General features: G+C 53.1%; 2 protein-coding genes across 7 annotated transcripts in view; both read right to left on the reverse strand.

Annotated features, from left to right (window-relative positions):
* tpo (thyroid peroxidase) overlaps positions 1–1,791 on the reverse strand; it is a 39,213-nt gene extending 37,422 nt beyond the window's left edge. The window contains exon 1 of one of the 3 annotated variants that reach the window (XM_057058982.1): positions 490–1,791. The gene's annotated coding sequence lies outside the window, so the exon portion shown is untranslated. Of the gene's footprint in view, positions 1–476 lie in introns of all 3 variants that reach the window. The other 2 variants (XM_057058984.1, XM_057058985.1) reach the window with 2 other exon arrangements.
* A 1,900-nt stretch (positions 1,792–3,691) lies between these two features.
* The window catches only part of kiaa1109 (KIAA1109 ortholog), a 64,553-nt gene continuing 51,023 nt past the window's right edge, over positions 3,692–17,221 (reverse strand). The window contains exons 72-91 of one of the 4 annotated variants that reach the window (XM_057011869.1): positions 16,853–17,068; positions 16,502–16,682; positions 16,327–16,423; positions 15,920–16,081; positions 15,699–15,832; positions 15,402–15,597; positions 13,811–14,011; positions 13,450–13,623; positions 13,187–13,324; positions 11,868–12,113; positions 11,184–11,337; positions 9,923–10,080; positions 9,637–9,826; positions 9,325–9,542; positions 8,934–9,185; positions 8,647–8,850; positions 8,135–8,329; positions 7,877–8,011; positions 5,402–5,567; positions 3,692–4,630 (exon numbers count right to left, since the gene is read on the reverse strand). In XM_057011869.1, coding sequence (XP_056867849.1) covers positions 4,414–4,630; positions 5,402–5,567; positions 7,877–8,011; positions 8,135–8,329; positions 8,647–8,850; positions 8,934–9,185; positions 9,325–9,542; positions 9,637–9,826; positions 9,923–10,080; positions 11,184–11,337; positions 11,868–12,113; positions 13,187–13,324; positions 13,450–13,623; positions 13,811–14,011; positions 15,402–15,597; positions 15,699–15,832; positions 15,920–16,081; positions 16,327–16,423; positions 16,502–16,682; positions 16,853–17,068 — 3,634 coding nt within the window. In that variant the 3' untranslated portion in view covers positions 3,692–4,413. Of the gene's footprint in view, positions 4,631–5,401; positions 5,568–7,876; positions 8,012–8,134; positions 8,330–8,646; positions 8,851–8,933; positions 9,186–9,324; positions 9,543–9,636; positions 9,827–9,922; positions 10,081–11,183; positions 11,338–11,867; positions 12,114–13,186; positions 13,325–13,449; positions 13,624–13,810; positions 14,012–15,401; positions 15,598–15,698; positions 15,836–15,919; positions 16,082–16,231; positions 16,424–16,501; positions 16,683–16,852; positions 17,069–17,221 lie in introns of those variants that run through there. The other 3 variants (XM_057011868.1, XR_008946644.1, XR_008946643.1) reach the window with 3 other exon arrangements.

Consider the following 17,221-nt stretch of genomic DNA (forward strand, 5'->3'; position numbering starts at 1 on the left):
TGTGAAACTGTTCCTGGTTCTAGATGCAGGGAGCAGATGGAACCTTCATGTCAGGGAGGAAGAGTTCCTTCCTGAGGGTGGTTGATTGATAGAACCATTCTTTCCTGATACTGACTAAAAAGTGACAGCTTTAAATTAGACCTCATATATTAGACCATTACAATCTTCTGTCTACGTTCTCTGGTGAAAGATCAATGAAACACTCCGTTTGCCCCGATTTGACAGGAAAGTTCCCACATCTGAAGGCTCTTCTAGTGGAAACGCATCATTCATAAAGGAGGCTTATTTGGAAAAGTGCGGTCCTGTTGTGTTATTGATAGGTTTTTGTTGTTGGATTTTTAAAATAACCTCTGTACAAGGTTAGCTAAAGTTAAACCAATGTATAAAAAAGGTGCATATGAAAAGTACATATGAACGCCACCCATGAAGGACCGGGCTGACGTGTCAAATGAGCCCGAGCAGGCGGGTCTACTTACCGGGTCTACTTACCACAGCAGGCTGGCGGCTCGCTCCTCCAGCTCCGGCTGCTGTTTCCCGGCCACTTTCATCTCCCACCGGCCGCTTTCCTCCACTTCCTCACGACATTTATGCAGCAGGAGACTCCGGTTCCCCGGCGGAGGCGGACGGACACAGCATGTCGAGGAGAAGCCGCCTCACAGCCCGCGACAGCTAAGGCGCGGACGGACGGAGGAGTGACGGCAGACCCGCGGCTCCCTCCGCGGCTGGGCTCGTGGCGGCTGGGCTCGTGGCGGCTCATCAGCGGCGCGTGTCTCCGTCTCAAAGCGCGGGACAACCCCTTCAGCCTCAGCAGGCTTCAAACATCAAGATTTACTCAGTTGCTATAAAACACTCAAAGCGCACGTGAATGTACATTTTCGGCTTTTTTAAACGTGCATTCACACCTAATCTGCACCTCTGTCCATGACCTTTATATGAGTGTATCTCTGGAAGAACATTTGAACCACATGTGAGGGGTTTGTTTTGTTGTTTTCATTCACCTGACAGGTTTCAGCATTAATTATCATTTCATGCTTAGGACTCAAGATCCAGACTTGGGATTCTTTTATTACCATTTGTAATTCTGCTTCTGGATGCATTAAATGACTTTTGTACTTCAGGCAGTGCTAGCTCAGTCTGCTGGGAACTTAGCTGAGAAGCAGGGGCTTCACAGTTCAAGCCCCAGGACAGACAAAACATGGAAGGTGTTCTAGTAGTAGGGCAAGGTGCCAGAACACTGCCTAGGTACCCTTGAGCAAGGTACCAAACCCCAAACCCAGTGAGCAGAGGGAGTCGGGGAGATGTTTCACTGGTCTGTGTGGTCCAGATGCATCCTCCAGTCACAAGACTCCACATAAAAGTGCCTCCGAAGGAATTCCCTTCAGAATAGCTGAGTCCAGACAAGGATGGAGGAGCTGGGATTAGGTCAGATTAGGCCAGCATGGGGGTGTGAGACATCTGAGTAGGAAGACTCCTGGGCACTGACCCCTCCCCCAAACAACAGGGTCCTGAGTTCATCCAACTTGGAGGAGACCCAGAACTCCCCAGGAAGGGTTACATATCTCACCTGGTCCCTGAACATCACAGGAGCAGCTGGAGAATGTTCCTATTGAGCTGGATGGATGGAGGGTTAGGGTTGATGATCAATCAAACTTCATTTAGATCTGTTACCATCAGAATTGTTTCAAGGTGCTTTCCAGAACCCCAGGGCCTGACCCCCAACAAGGAACAGGGGCAGGAAAAAGTCCCCTTTAACAGGAAGAAACCTGGAGCAGGACCAGGCACATGTGGGGGGGGGGGGGGGGGGTTAGGGTTAGGGTGGAGGAGAGGAGAGGAGAGGAGAGGAGAGGAAAGGAAAGGAGGAGAGGGAGGAGAGGAGAGCAGAGGAGAGGAGAAGAGAGGGGAGGAGAGGAGGGGAAAGGAGAGGATAGGAGGAGGGAGGAGGAGAGGAGGGGAGAGGAGAGGGGAGGAGGAGAGGAGGGGAAAGGAGAGGATAGGAGAGGGGAGGAGGAGAGGAGGAGGGAGGAGGAGGAGAGGAAAGGAGAGGAAAGGAGAGGAGAGGGAGGAAAGGAGAGGAGAGGGGAGGAGGAGGGGAGACGGGAGAAGGAGAGGAGAGGGAAGAGAGGAGGAGGAGAGGGAGAGGAGAGAAGGGGGAGGACAGGTAGAGGATAGAATAGGTAGAGTACATAGGAATACATTCATTATATTAATTTTAATAAAGTGCCGGTAGAGTTGGGTGGGTCAGCGGGGTCGGAGGTCAGTAGGTCAGCATACAGCTATGAAGGCGATGGATGGATAGATGATAAATGATGTAAGGCCCAAACCTCTGCTCCTTCCCTTCAGACAGATAGAAGGACAGATGGACCTCACCCATGCTGTCCCACATAATTGCACTTGAATCAGCGGCCGCCCACAGTTGAGGTCCCTAACCCTAACCTCTAATCCTAACCTAACCCTAATCTCTAACCCTAATCGCTAACCCTAACCTCTAATCCTAATCTGTAACCCTAATCTCTAACCCTAATCTCTAATCCTAACCCTAATCTCTGACCTTTACCCTAATCTCTAACCCTAACCTAACCCTAATCGCTATCCCTAACCCTAGCCCTAATCTCTAATCCTAACCCTAACCTAACCCTAATCTCTATCCCTAACCCTAATCCTAGCCCTAACCTATCCCTAACCCGAACCTAACCCGAAGCGCGAACCCGAACCGAGCCCGAACCCGAAGCGCGAAGCCGAACCCGCGAACCCGAAGCGCGAAGCCGAACCCGCGAACCCGAAGCGCGAACCCGAACCGAGCCCGAACCCGAACCTAACCCTAATCGCTAACCCTAACCTCTAACCCTAACCTAACCCTAATCTCTAACCCTAATCGCTAACCCTAACCTCTAATCCTAACCCTAATCTCTAATCCTAACCCTAATCTCTAACCCTAACCTCTAATCCTAACCCTAACCTAACCCTAATCTCTAATCCTAACCCTCTAATCCTAATCTCTAATCCTAACCCTAACCATCACGAGCTGCTCAGTGAGCGCTCAGACCCAACAAGCATCTTTTCCCTCCACCAGGCGGCTGCAGCAGGAGGGCAGGAAGCTGCTGCCACTCAGGAGCTTTGGGCCGACTGCTGCCGACAGGCTGTTTACTCAGGCTGGAGTGTTCGCATGTTGAAACTGGAGCAAAGCAAGTGGGATGTAAAAAACAAAGAGCTTCAAAAGGTCTGGTGAGCAGCAGGAAGGGTTCACCAAAGAACTTGGGATGGTGAGCAAGAGCATCACGCCAGAAGAGATGAGAGCAGCCAGCGGAGGGGCTTCTGGGATGGGGGGGGTCTAGACTTACATCCCTGCTAATTATTAGGAGTTAGGAGAAACAGTTGGGGATCAAAGCGGTTGCGGTTTCTTAGAGCAACACACCCGTCCGTAAACCTTGATGTCAGTAAATTCTATTGCAGACAGATTTGAAGCTGCTCTTCAAAGAATGATACAATATTCTAAGTTTTCTCCGCGTCAGCAGCATCAAGCAGCTCCTCCAGACATGCAGAAGGCTGAACACCTGCGTTCCCCAGGGATGCGTGTCCAGCCCACTTCTGTTCACAGCTACAGCTCAAATTCCAGAGGGGATGGAATTCCTCAAATGCATAAATATTATTAGGATTGTCACCATGGATACAAATACCAGATCGGATCATCACAGATTGTTTAGGATTTAATTCAAGATAAAGAAAGGAACTCGGGTATGAAATCTGATCATTTTCTCAGTCTTGACTGAGTGGATCATGTGCCCGAACCACCCCGCATTCATTTGTTCTCATAAAAAGGAAAAAATAATCAATAACCCATCAACACTGCAACAGAACAGTTCCTAACTCGCTAGGCTATAAAATACATCAAGCATCTCTACCATGTGTTCCATGGGAAACAAAGAAAAGGCAATGGTTTAAGAAATCCTTTCTCAGGACATATTCAAATTAAAAAATTCAAGGGAATTCAGTAAAGTGATTCACATCAGGTACATGAGGCAGGTTCCACCATCCAAGCAATCAAGTAATATTAAGGATTCCAAATTTACAGGGAATAAAAACGGTGCAAAATGCTTGAGTCCGAGCTGATAGTGGTGTTTCCCCCAGTGGCAGACTGAGCTGAGCTTCACAGGTGACCCGTGGGACCCGTGGGACGGTTCCTGCTGCAGTGGGACCGTTCCTGCTGCCGTTGGGACCGGTTCCTGCTGCCGTAGGACCGGTTCCTGCTGCAGTGGGACCGGTTCCTGCTGCCGTAGGACCGGTTCCTGCTGCAGTGGGACCAGTTCCTGCTGCAGTGGGACCGGTTCCTGCTGCAGTGGGACCGGTTCCTGCTGCCGTGGGACCGGTTCCTGCTGCAGTGGGACCGGTTCCTGCTGCAGTGGGACCATGCTGTATTCAGTGCTCTTCTTTCTCTCGGCCTTTCTTCTCCTTCTCGTCCTGCAGGGCTGTGCCGAGCTTCTTGATGAGAACCGACAGCACCTTGTCCAGAGGATCCATCACGCCCCTTTGGAGCCACTTGGGAATTGTAGTCCTGGCATGATGGAAGCCTAATTTCTGAAGGATGTAGTCCACACCCACCGGGTCAATCTTGCGTCCTGTCCAGGAGATAAGCCTGAGGACAGAGGAGACAGAGTAGACAGGAGACCGAGGAGACAGAGGAGACAGAAGACCGAGGAGACAGGAGGACCGAGGAGACCGAGGAGACAGAAGACCGAGGAGACAGAAGACCGAGGAGGAGACAGGAGACCGAGGAGACCGAGGAGACCGAGGAGACAGAGGAGACAGAAGACCGAGGAGACAGGAGACCGAGGAGACAGAGGAGACAGAGGAGACAGAGGAGGACAGAAGACCGAGGAGACAGGAGACCGAGGAGACAGGAGACCGAGGAGACAGAGGAGACAGAGGAGACAGAGGAGACAGGAGAACCGAGGAGACAGGAGACCGAGGAGACAGAGGAGACAGAGGAGACAGGAGACCGAGGAGACAGGAGACAGAGAGAGGAGAGGGGGGAGGGAGAGGGGGAGAGGGGGAGAGGAGAGAGGGGAGAGGGGAGAGGGGGAGAGGGGGAGAGGGGGAGAGGGAGGAGAGAGGGGAGAGGGGAGAGGGGGGAGGGGAGAGGGGGAGAGGAGAGAGGGGAGAGGGGGAGAGGGGGAGAGGAGAGAGGGGAGAGGGGGAGAGGGGGAGAGGGGGAGAGGGGGAGAGGGGGAGAGGGGGAGAGGGGGAGAGGGGGAGAGGGGGAGAGGGAGGGGAGAGGGGGGAGGGGAGGGGAGAGGGTGAGGGGAGAGGGGGAGAGGGAGGGGAGAGGGTGAGGGGGGGGGCAAACTTGAGCACAGGTGTGATGACATCAGAAACAGGCCCAGCTGCAGCAGCTCCCCCCCCTGACCTGAGGGTGGGCTCCAGGTGCCAGGTGTTACACATGAACTCCCTCCAGTCCACCGTGGTGTAGTTGACGCCCTCCTCCTGGTCCTTCTCCGAGGAGTTTTGGTCGCGCTGCGCCGTCGGGCTCTTCTGGCCCGGCCGGGTGGCAAACAGGCGCGGGGCGAAAAGGGCTGAGGGCACGAAGGTGAGGACACAAGGGGGGGCGTTAAAAAGGAGCCAGCAGGTCAGTCCTGGTCCACCCACCCATTCACCTGCACCTTTGAGCACCACTGAGATCAGCTGCTCAAGCTTAACGAACCAGGAGGAGTGGAGATCTCAGCACCCTCCTTCAGCAACATAGAGCACCTCCACCCTAACCCTGACCCTGACCCTAACCCTAACCCTAACCCTAACCCTAACCCCCGAACCCGCTAACCCTAACCCGCGAACCCGCGAACCCTAACCCGCTAACCCTAACCCTCGAACCCTCTAACCCGAACCCTCGAACCCGAACCCGAACCCGAACCCGAACCCGCGAACCGAACCCGCGAACCCGAACCCGAACCCGAACCCCCGAACCCGCGAACGGAACCCGCGAACCCGCGAACCCGAACCCGCGAACGCGAACCCGCGAACCCGAACCCTCTAACCCGAACCCGAACCCGAACCCGCTAACGCGCGAACCCGAACCCGCGAACTCGAACCCGCGAACCCGCGAACCCGCGAACGCGAAACCGAACCCGAACCCGAACCCGCGAACCCTAACCCTCGAACCCTCTAACCCTAACCTCTAACCCTCTAACCCGAACCCGAACCCTCGAACCCCCGAACCCGAACCCTCGAACCCTAACCCGCTAACCCTAACCCTCTAACCCGAACCCCCGAACCCTCTAACCCTAACCCTCTAACCCTAACCCTAACCCTCTAACCCTAACCCTCTAACCTCTAACCCTAACCCTCTAACCCAACCCTCTAACCCTAACCCTCTAACCTCTAACCCTAACCCTCTAACCCTAACCCTAGCTAACCCTAACCCTCTAACCCTCTAACCCTAACCCCCTAACCCTCTAACCCTAACCCCCGAACCCTAACCCTCGAACCCTCTAACCCTGACCCTAACCCCCTAACCCTTTAACCCTAACCCTCTAACCCTAACCCTAACCCTCTAACCTAACCCTCTAACCCTCTAACTCTACCCTCTAACCCTAACCCTCTAACTCTAACCCTCTAACCCTAACCCTCTAACCCTGACCCCCTAACCCTGACCCTAACCCTCTAACTCTAACCCTCTAACCCTAACCTCTAACCCTGACCCCCTAACCCTGAACCTAACCCTCTAACCCTAACCCCTAACCCTAACACCTGACCCTGACCCTAACCTCTAACCCTAACCCCCTAACCCTAACACCCTGACCCTGACCCTAACCCTCTAACCCTAACCTCTAACCCTAACCCCTCTAATCTAACCCTCTAACCTAACCCTCTAACCCTACCCTCTAACCCTAACCCTAACCCTCTAACTCTAACCCTAACCCACTAACCCTCTAACTCTAACCCTCTAACTCTAACCCTCTAACCCTAACCCTCTACCCTAACCCTCTAACCCTAACCCTCGAACTCTAACCCTAACCCTAACCCCCTAACCCTAACACCCTGACCCTGACCCTAACCCTGACCCTCTAACTCTAACCCTAACCCTCTAAATCTAACCCTCTAACCCTAACCCTCTAACCCTAACCCTCTAACTCTAACCCTAACCCCCTAACCCTGACCCTAACCCTCTAACCCTAACCCCCTAACCCTAACACCCTGACCCTGACCCTAACCCTGACCCTCTAACTCTAACCCTCTAACCCTACCCTCTAACCCTCTAACCTCTAACCTAACCCTCGAACCCTCGAACCCGAACCCTCTAACCCGAACCCTCTAACCCTCTAACCCGAACCCCCGAACCCTAACCCGCTAACCCTAACCCTCTAACCCGCTAACCCTAACCCTCGAACTCTAACCCTAACCCGCGAACCCGAACCCTCGAACCCTAACCCTCGAACTCTAACCCTCTAACCCTAACCCTAACCCTGACCCCTAACCCTGACCCCTAACCCTGACCCTCTAACCCTAACCCTCTAACCCTGACCCTCTAACCCTAACCCCCTAACCCTCTAACCCTAACACCCTGACCCTGACCCTAACCCCCTAATCCTAACCCTGACCCCCTAATCCTAACCCTGACCCTAACCCCCTCACCCTGACCCTAACCCTGACCCTAACCCCCTAATCCTAACCCTGACCCTAACCCTGACCCTAACCCTGACCCTAACCCCCTAATCCTAACCCTGACCCTAACCCTAACCCTGACCCAGACCCTAACCCTGACCCTAACCCCCTAATCCTAACCCTGACCCTGACCCTAACCCTAACCCTGACCCTGACCCTGACCCTAACCCTGACCCGAGGTAACCCTGTCCACAACAGGCCGCCCTAGCAATGAAGACCAGACCTTTTTCCTTCTCCTTCAGGTAGGCGGACACCAGGTCATGAAGGAACATGATGAGCTCGGCATCCATGGTGACGCAGATGTGGTCGGTGAACTCGGTCACCACGCTGCACTCCACGATGGGCTTGCTGCTGGCGCCTGGAACAGAGCAGCAGCGCTGCTTTAGCTCGGGAAACGGGACATAAACATGGGCTTTGAAGAACTGGTCCCAGTTGAACTTAGTGGTAACAAAGATGGAGGTTCCGCCCACATGCAGCCCACCTGTCAGAGACGGCTCATCGGGGTCTTGCACGTGGATGGATTTAAAGTCCAGCTGCATTCTGGGAAGAGCAAAGATGGTCTCCGTTTCGTGGTTGTAGCTGGAGGAGCTGCGGAAGCTGCTCAGCAGGCTGGAGCTTTTGGCGGCGGCTCCGCTCTCCTGGTTGATGGCCTCTACGTTCCTGAGCAAGTTCAGCTCTGAAGGGAGAGAGAAGGTGCGTATGTGAGCGAAGCCACGTGCTGAGCTGACGTGCTGGCAGACAGCTCTGGAGCGCACGATGTCCGTGCACAGCGGCCGACCTCCAGAAGTGCCCAGCAGAATGCTAACGCTGCTAATGCTTTTCCTTCAGTTTGAGTACAACTACTGTAGTTTGGAAACATCTGCACCCTGACATCTGTCTGACGTCCTCCACAGACAGCAGCTGGATGGAGCTCACATTTCTAGCAGAGTGTCTCCTGGTGGCACCGTCCTTCTGACCCTGATCAAGCGGTGGTTTCACTCCAAAACCAGTTACCTTCATTCCTCATGGCGGTGACGTAACCGAACCACTCCTTGACTGTTGCCACTCCGTGGGGCGGGTTTTCATGTCGCCGCCGGGTTATTTTGGTTATGGTGGCCATTGGGCTTTCAAGTGCTCCGCAGGGTTTGGTCACCATGGTGTTGTGACCCAGATGGAAATCTAGTGTCTGAACGATGTAGGTCGAATCGTCTGTGGAGCCTGAAGTGACAGAAGGAGAAAGCTCTCTATTACTGCCCCTGGAATAATGCTGGGATTCCCAAAATTAGAAGCTTATTCCTCACCGTCCTCCAAGATCTTCTGTGCCTCTGTCCAGAAGGCAATGTTGGGCTCTTCCAGGTGGAACAAAGCCCAGGATTTGGAGCGAAAGTTGGGCCCATGGAAGCAGGCCAGCGTCATGTGGTTGCCGTGCAGGCTCATGGAGCCGCCCAACTGCACGGCGTCCTCGGGCAGGGGCATCTGGAAGAGCGAGATGTGGCAGCCGGCGATTACCTTCAGCACCCCGGGCCAGTGGCGGTGATGGGCCGCATCCATGTCTGCGTGACAGAGAGGGTCACACGTCTGAGTCGACCTGAACATCTCACACCGACATGGGCTGGACGAAGCCCTCACTGGGGGAAGCCTCTCCTCCGGAGGGAGGGACAGCTGAAGCAGGGCAGAAGGGCTCTGGCTTACAAAGTTCTGCAGCTCCTTTCTCGGCGCTGGTGACGGGGGTTTTAGGAGGCAGGTACGGACCGGGACCCCAGGTGGACAGAGCCCGCTTGCTGGTGTCGAACTGCTGCGTGAAAAACTCCTGCAGCTTCATGCCGATCTTGATGAGGTCCGGCGTGGTGGAGCGTGAAATGATGACCTGGAAAACATCCCACTGCAAGTCCCCGTGGACAAAGATCTCACTGGGAGCAGAGAGGGCGAACGAGACGGGAAAGGTGAGGACACTGGGAGAGCAGCAGGACAGAGCAGATGGAGCGGAGCTCAGCTTCTGCTCACCTTTTCTCTGAGAGGCTGGTGTCCAGCGTGCACAGGTTGACCTTCCATTCGTCCTGCAGCTGAAGGTCAGCATTGCTGAAAACCCCCATGAGAATGCTGGAGCCCATGTAGTCCACACGGGCCTCCGTAGAGCCCATGGTGATCTGGATCTTGTGGCTCGGCTGTTGATTGGGGTGTTCAGAGATGTGGGCTGTAAAACAGAAGAAGAAGAAGCTCCAGCTCCAGACGTGTGCTGCACGCGAGAGCTCGGCCCATCACTCAGGAACCCTAAAGCAGTTGTACTCACAGACCATCTCCAAAGTGTTGACGTCTATGTTGCCCCCCACCACCCCGCCCTTGGAGTCCAGCTTGGAGCGGCCGAGGCCGACGGACATGCTGATCTCTCGGTCGCGGTTGCTTCCCACAGACAGTCGGCCCTGACTCTTGAGGCCGCTGGTGGTCCAGCTGCAGGGGGAGGAAAGCTGGAGTGAAGCTGCTGAATAAAGCAGGAGAGCTCTCCAAGAACCATCAGCGGCTCCCTCAGTCTCCCAGGAAGAAACGCAGGTGGGCAAAGAGGAGTGCGAGCTGAAACCGGGCTGAAGCCAAAGGCAGAGGCAGCTAATCGGGTCAACTATGGAGAGGCAGCCTGGACGAGTGTTTACCTGCCTCTACCAAAGAGAAGAAGCACCGAGCCGAAGTTCTGGGACACTGAGAAGCCCCGAATGACGCACTGTGTGTGGCAGGCGGCGAGTATTACACCTCCAGACTAAGACCTGTGCACTGGACCATCTGCCACGACGGTTCCGCTAGCTGTGCTCAGCGAAGGCGACGGAAGCAGAAAGGGGATTCATGCAAAACTCTTGATAAGCAATACAGGGTCAGGGTTAGCGATACAGGGTCAGGGTTAGCGATACAGGGTCAGGTTAGCGATACAGGGTCAGGGTTAGCGATACAGGGTCAGGGTTAGCGATACAGGGTCAGGGTTAGCGATACAGGGTCAGCGTTAGCGATACAGGGTCAGGGTTAGCGATACAGGGTCAGGGTTAGCGATACAGCTTTGGTGCCCACGAATGGCCATTAACCATCAGCAGGACAAAATGTGGCCCCAGTAAAGGGGTCAGCCACCAGTAAAGAGCCACACGTGTGCATGTTACGTGTCACCAGTAGCAACGGCTCCGAGAGCTCCAGCAGGGAGGGAAGAAATACCACTGAAGAACAAGGCATGTGAAGAAATAGCAGGAACCTCACCGCTAGTGACCAAAAGCTGATGTGCTTTGCTGGAGCACTCCATCATCTCTGCTAACTTTATTCTCTCCGTGATGCAAAGTTCACCATTTTAAAATGACTTTCTAGAAAAAGGCGATGCGAGTAGCTCAGCTCCCAACATCCATCATTTAACGAGTGTAACAAGATCATCTACAATGGAAGGAGGGCGAATAACAGTCCCACTGGGGAGGACTCACGAGCTGACGGACCAGGACCGTTCCAGATAAATCAGCTTTGGCCCAAACTGAAGCCTCCTAACTGCTTCTTCACATGACCTGATGGGGATGGACGGGGGCACTCACGTATTGTTCCCCATGACGTTGCTCATGTTCATTTGGACGGTGAGCTGCTTCAGGTTGATGGCAAACACCACCAGAGTCTCCCACGGGGCCCCCTGCTGGCCGGATGTCTTTCCATTCTTACTGGCGGAGGGAGTTGAGGTCTTAGTGACAGAATCTAGAGGAGGAGGCCCATGAAGATCAGTGTGGACTGAAGGTCAGTTCAGCATTTGAAACTTTTGATTGAACACTTTTTCCAACAGTAAAAGGAAAAGCAGCTCACCCCCACCCCACACCCCCCCCCCCCCCCCCCCCCCCCCCCCCCCGATCAATATAACAACGGTTGAATCATGAAGATCTTTGAAAGACGCAGTCAGAATCCTCCCTGTTGGAGATGGAAGGATGAGAAACAGACAATGATGTGTGTGTGTGAGTGTGTGTGAGTGTGTGTGTGTGTGTGTGAGTGTGTGTGTGTGTGTGGGGGGGTGATATGCAGACGCATGTCTCTGGAAGGCCAACAGGGGGAGATGTTGAGCTCCAGCCCCAGCCGAGCCCACTTGTTTAGAACTTTGGGACTTCCTGGTCCGATATCCAACCACGAGCAAAGATCCACATCTCACCTAGCTTGAAGCGTGAGATGAAACTACAAGGACGGTTTCCCAGGGTTCATTTTATGCTGCTTTGATAAATATGGACCCATATTTTTACCTCTCCTGGGAGCAGAGGAGTCCGAGACGCTCCTGCTGCGTCCAGGTGCTGGAGACTTGAGGTGAGCCAGGCTGCTCGGGGACATGCTGCTTCCTGTCAGGTGCTCTGAGAAGACATTAGGGGACTGGGGCATGTGCTGTGTGCCCGTGCTGCCGTCCCAGGTCCTCCAGTAGGCTTTGCGGGTGGACTCGGGGGACAGGTGCTGGGTGAGGTTTTCTGCAGAGTCTGGGGTGGCCGGACCCGAGGCTGTGGGAAGATCAGGGTGAGAGTGAAGGGCAGGAAGTGCCGGGATGACGGTCAGAGCCAGAACATGAAGCTGATCCCCAAACATCCACTTGCATTCAGTGATTCTTGGATCAACTATTGCCTCACTCGTGGGTCCCAGGCCGCTCAGAGTGCCAGAACCTGTTGGACAGTTCTGATAGGAACCTTGGGCACCTTTACATAAACAGGCTTTTGAACTGGGACTAGGGGTTAGGGTTAGGTTAGGTTAGGTTAGGGTTAGGTTAGGGTCAGGGTTAGGTTAGGGTCAGGTTAGGTTAGGGTCAGGGTTAGGTTAGGGTTAGGTTAGGTTAGGTTAGGTTAGGGTTAGGTTAGGGATCAACATTGTGATCAGCGTCGTGGTGAGCTGATTAATCCACACGTCCTCGTTTGTGTAGCTGTTGTGTAGCTGTTGTGTGGCTGTTGTGTAGCTGTTGTGTGGCTGTTGTGTAGCTGTTGTGTGGCTGTTGTGTGGCTGTTGTGTAGCTGTTGTGTGCATCATGGCAACGTCGCTCATTCTGGCTTTTTCTAACCCAAATCATGCGTTTTATGAAATTAGACCCTTTCAAATAAATAAAGAAAAATGAGCAGCTTTAAAAAATATTATTATTATAAATATTTTGCACCGAGAAAAATGCAGCATTCAAAGCAGCATAAATCAATAACTAATAAAAAAGATTGTTTGTTCAAGTTTGGCCCTCAACCCAAATTATTGTTAGATCAATAATATCATAGATGTATACATGTCAAATCCATACTATCATAGATGTATATATGTCAGATCAATACTACCATAGATGTATACGTGTCAGATCGATAATACCATAGATGTATACGTGTCAGATCGATAATACCATAGATGTATACGTGTCAGATCGATACTATCATAGATGTATACGTGTCAGATCGATACTATCATAGATGTTTAGATGTTTAGATGTTTTACTGCTGCCTGAACTTGTCCAAATCCTTCAAAAGGTTAGGGTTTGTACTGATTCCCTTGTAACCGTTAATCCAACTCAAAGCGGTCTAAAGAGGAGGCCTTTTCAGCGCAGCACCTGGTAGGTTGATGGTCTGGTCTCCCAGGAACAGGCGCCTGGCGATGCTCCGGCGGTACCAGGCCCGGGGGAAGGCCAGGATCTCGCTCAGTCGTCTCATGTCATATTTGAAAGAAGCCGAGCCGATGTCGCACACAGCTGAGGGGAGAAGAAGAAGCCCGTTGTTCGTGTGCGCTCCTGAACAGAGCTCCTTCTCTGGTCTACAACAGGAGCAACTGGCTCACAGTCTACCCCGGGGAGAAAACGCCACTCTCCTCCTGTACCTGAGATATTGATCAGGGTGGTGTCTATCTTGCCACCTTTGGCAGGAATAAAAATCTCAGTGAATGTGGGGCCACCGCTGCGTCTCATCCTGGACAAGCTGACTTTCACAAACTCCAGGTTGATGCTCAGAGAATCTTTCCTGCCTGTGACTGAAGACGGTTCCTCGTCCACTGCTTGTTGAAGAAGAGGAGAGATGGTCAGGACCACAGTGAATCTTGCTGCTCCCTGCCAGCCTCTACTGATAGACAGTGTTGAGGCCTTTGTCCTCGTACCCACTTAAATACTTGCTAACATGACAAAACTGCCCCGCTTATTTACCCTGGACCCACATTAGCAGCGTTTGCTTTCCCCTTTCCATACCTAACGGCCCAGAACCTGGAGGGAGGCCCGTGACTGCAGACTTCTGTTTTCCAGCACCGTACGGGTGGAAAACATAGAGGGAAAAGTCGGACATGCAGGCTGTGAAGCTGAGGCCCGAGGAGGCCCCAGGAGGGCCCGACAGGTCCGACTGGCTGCTGCTGTGGCGGCTCCTGCCGAGGGGGCTCCCCAGCAGGGGGGAGGCTGGAAGGAAGCAGAGGAGTCAGGTGGGACTGGGAATGATGAAGGGAAGCAGTATGTGGACTGGACAGCCAAACTAAACACCTAAATCAAGCTCCAACATGCACGAAAGGGCACGAAGACAGCGGTAATATTAATAACAAAATAATAATACAGAAGCTTAATATAATATAATAATAATAAAAGGAACAAAAGGGTGAGATCAACCGGAAACAAACAAGTTTACTCAGGGAGCACAGCAGCACGGATGCACAGTTGGCATTTTCACATGGCACAAGGCATTTCCTAACCCTAACCCTCTAACCCTGACCCTAACCCTCTAACCCTCTAACCTAACCCTCTACCCTAACCCTCTAACCCTGACCCTAACCCTCTAACCCTAACCCTCTAACCTCTAACCCTGACCCTAACCCTCTAACCCTGACCCTCTAACCCTGACCCTCTAACCCTGACCCTCTAACCCTAACCCTGACCCTAACCCTCTAACCCTAACCCTCTAACCCTCTAACCCTGACCCTAACCCTCTAACCCTGACCCTCTAACCCTGACCCTCTAACCCTCTAACCCTCTAACCCTAACCCTCTAACCCTAACCCTCTAACCCTAACCCTGACCCTAACCCTCTAACCTGACCCTCTAACCCTGACCCTCTAACCCTAACCCTCTAACCCTAACCTCTAACCCTGACCCTAACCCTCTAACCCTGACCCTCTAACCCTGACCCTAACCCTCTAACCCTGACCCTCTAACCCTGACCCTAACCCTCTAACCCTGACCCTCTAACCCTGACCCTCTAACCCTAACCCTCTAACCCTAACCCCCTAACCCCTAACCTAACCCTCTAACCCTGACCCTCTAACCCTACCCTCTAACCCTAACCCTCTAACCCTAACCCCCTAACCCTCTAACCCTAACCCCCTAACCCTCTAACCCTGACCCTCTAACCCTAACCCCTAACCCTCTAACCCTCTAACCCTAACCTCTAACCCTCTAACCCTAACCCTCTAACCCTAACCCCCTAACCCTTAACCCTAACCCTCTAACCCTAACCCCTGACCCTCTAACCCTAACCCCCTAACCCTTTACCCTAACCCTCTAACCCTAACCCTCTAACCCTAACCCCCTAACCCTTTAACCCTAACCTCTAACCCTAACCCTCTAACCCTAACCCCCTAACCCTTTAACCCTAACCCTCTAACCCTAACCCCCTAACCCTCTAACCCTAACCCCCTAACCCTCTAACCCTGACCCTCTAACCCTAACCCTCTAACCCTAACCCTAACCCTAGCTAACCCTAACCCTCTAACCCTAACCCTCTAACCCTAACCCTCTAACCTAACCCTCTAACCCTAACCCTAACCCCCTAACCCTCTAACCCTAACCCTAACCCTAACCTTTACTGGGGAGTGTCTTTGGAACGTGTTGCCCTGGTGGAGTAGAAGATGCTGGGTGAGGCCCATCATTCGGCTGGGCTCCAGCAGGGTTTTCCCGTTCTCCGCGGTTAGAAGAGAAGACCAGGTCCAAAGAGGGAAGCTTCAGCATACACTCCACCCTGGACATGGGCAGGCAGCTGAAGCGGATCTGGGAGGGCTGAACAAACAGAGCAAACCTGAAAGTGCACCTACAGTTGGCCGGCTTTAATATAATAATATCCATCCCGTACATCTGGGTTAGGTAATTGTGCTGAGTACCTGAACTCTGACGTAGACCACCACATCTACAGGAAAGGAGGAGTAGGCTGATGTTGAGGAGGACACGAGAGAAGTGGTGGATTCCTCGAGCTGCTCCGCATCAAACTGTCCCATGTCGTCCTCATGGGAAGCCACTGCTGAGGTGGAGACACAGCAGAAACGTATCAAGACCAGAGAAGATGCTGCCACAGAACGCCGCCGTTGAGACGTCTCAAACACACCGTTGTAATTCCGTTCCACTGGCGTGATCGGGATGGTCTCCAGTGCTTTCTCCAGGAAGTCCAGGAGACAGGGACTAATGACCATTTCCTCTGGCAGCGTCTGAAGAGCCACCCAGGCGTAGAGCTTTGCTGTCTTTACTCCTCCACTTCCTTTACCTTTGGCTGCACACACACAGCAAAGATGAAATCGCGTCCCTAACGGAGCTGCTAATCATGGATCCTAATGAAGGGCCACACATCTGTGAAGCCACTACACACTTCAGGAGCACATCACATGCATCATGCAAGTAAACATGAGGGAATGCTGAGTACCTGATGGAATAGGTGGGGGCAGGGGGGGGGGAGGAGCGAGTTAGTCTTGCTTTGGGCAGCACTGGGAGGGACGGGAGGACTGCTATCTTTCATACCATACAGCTTGGACTCTTTGGAGAGAGGGCGAGGGAGGGAGGATCCACGCGACGTGTTGGGGGACTCTGTCTTCAGTGTCTTGGAGTTGTAGTGTAACTGCGGGATGGAAGAAATGCAAATCAATCACGTGGACATTCACGCGTGGACGCTTGGGTTGCCGAGGGAGATGCTCACCTTTACGTCCACTCCTGGAATGTAGAAAACGGTTGTCTCCATGTCGTTGGACTTGGTCTGCAGAGAGGAGGGGCATTTCTTGCCAGCTAGCAGATGGGTGGTGGAGGTGCAGGAGGGCTGCAGTTTCTTCTTCTTGGGAGGAGACTCCTGGTCGAGACTCCTGAGGCTGCGCTCACAGCTCCTGTGGACCCACAGAGAAGAGCAACGTTGTCACAGTAAGGGCTGAAGGCACTTTCCTCCCTTCAGAAGCTTGATGTATTGATTGTAAACGTTAAGACCACTATATTAAGAACGGGTTAGGAGCTCAAGCTCACGCCTTCCGCTCTGTCTCCAATAGTTGTGCCAATATACCTCCGCAGGGAAACGTCCTCGTGCTCCACTTGCTGAGTGGTGGGGTGGAGGACGCACTTCCCGCTGTCGATCTCCACACGGATGTCCAACTCAAAGTCGATGTTTCTTTCGGTCGGTGGGCCACTGAAGCCACGGCTTGCAGGGATGCTCGGCCAGCGTTCGCTGAACAGCTGACTGACAGCAGAAAACCCAGAGGACTTCTTATGGGATGCTTGGCTGAGGAGAAAATGTGCAATCCACATTTATTTAGCATATAAAAAGCCTTGTTAGCAAAGGAGACATTAAGCTACAACTGCGCTTTTAGCAAAATGCTCTTCAAGATGACAGGTGGGGGAGAACCTCAGGCTGTCAAATATTGTGTTCCAACCA

This window comes from Takifugu flavidus, chromosome 16 (genome assembly GCF_003711565.1).
Source record: "Takifugu flavidus isolate HTHZ2018 chromosome 16, ASM371156v2, whole genome shotgun sequence".
In the NCBI taxonomy this organism is placed as follows: Eukaryota; Metazoa; Chordata; class Actinopteri; order Tetraodontiformes; family Tetraodontidae; genus Takifugu; species Takifugu flavidus.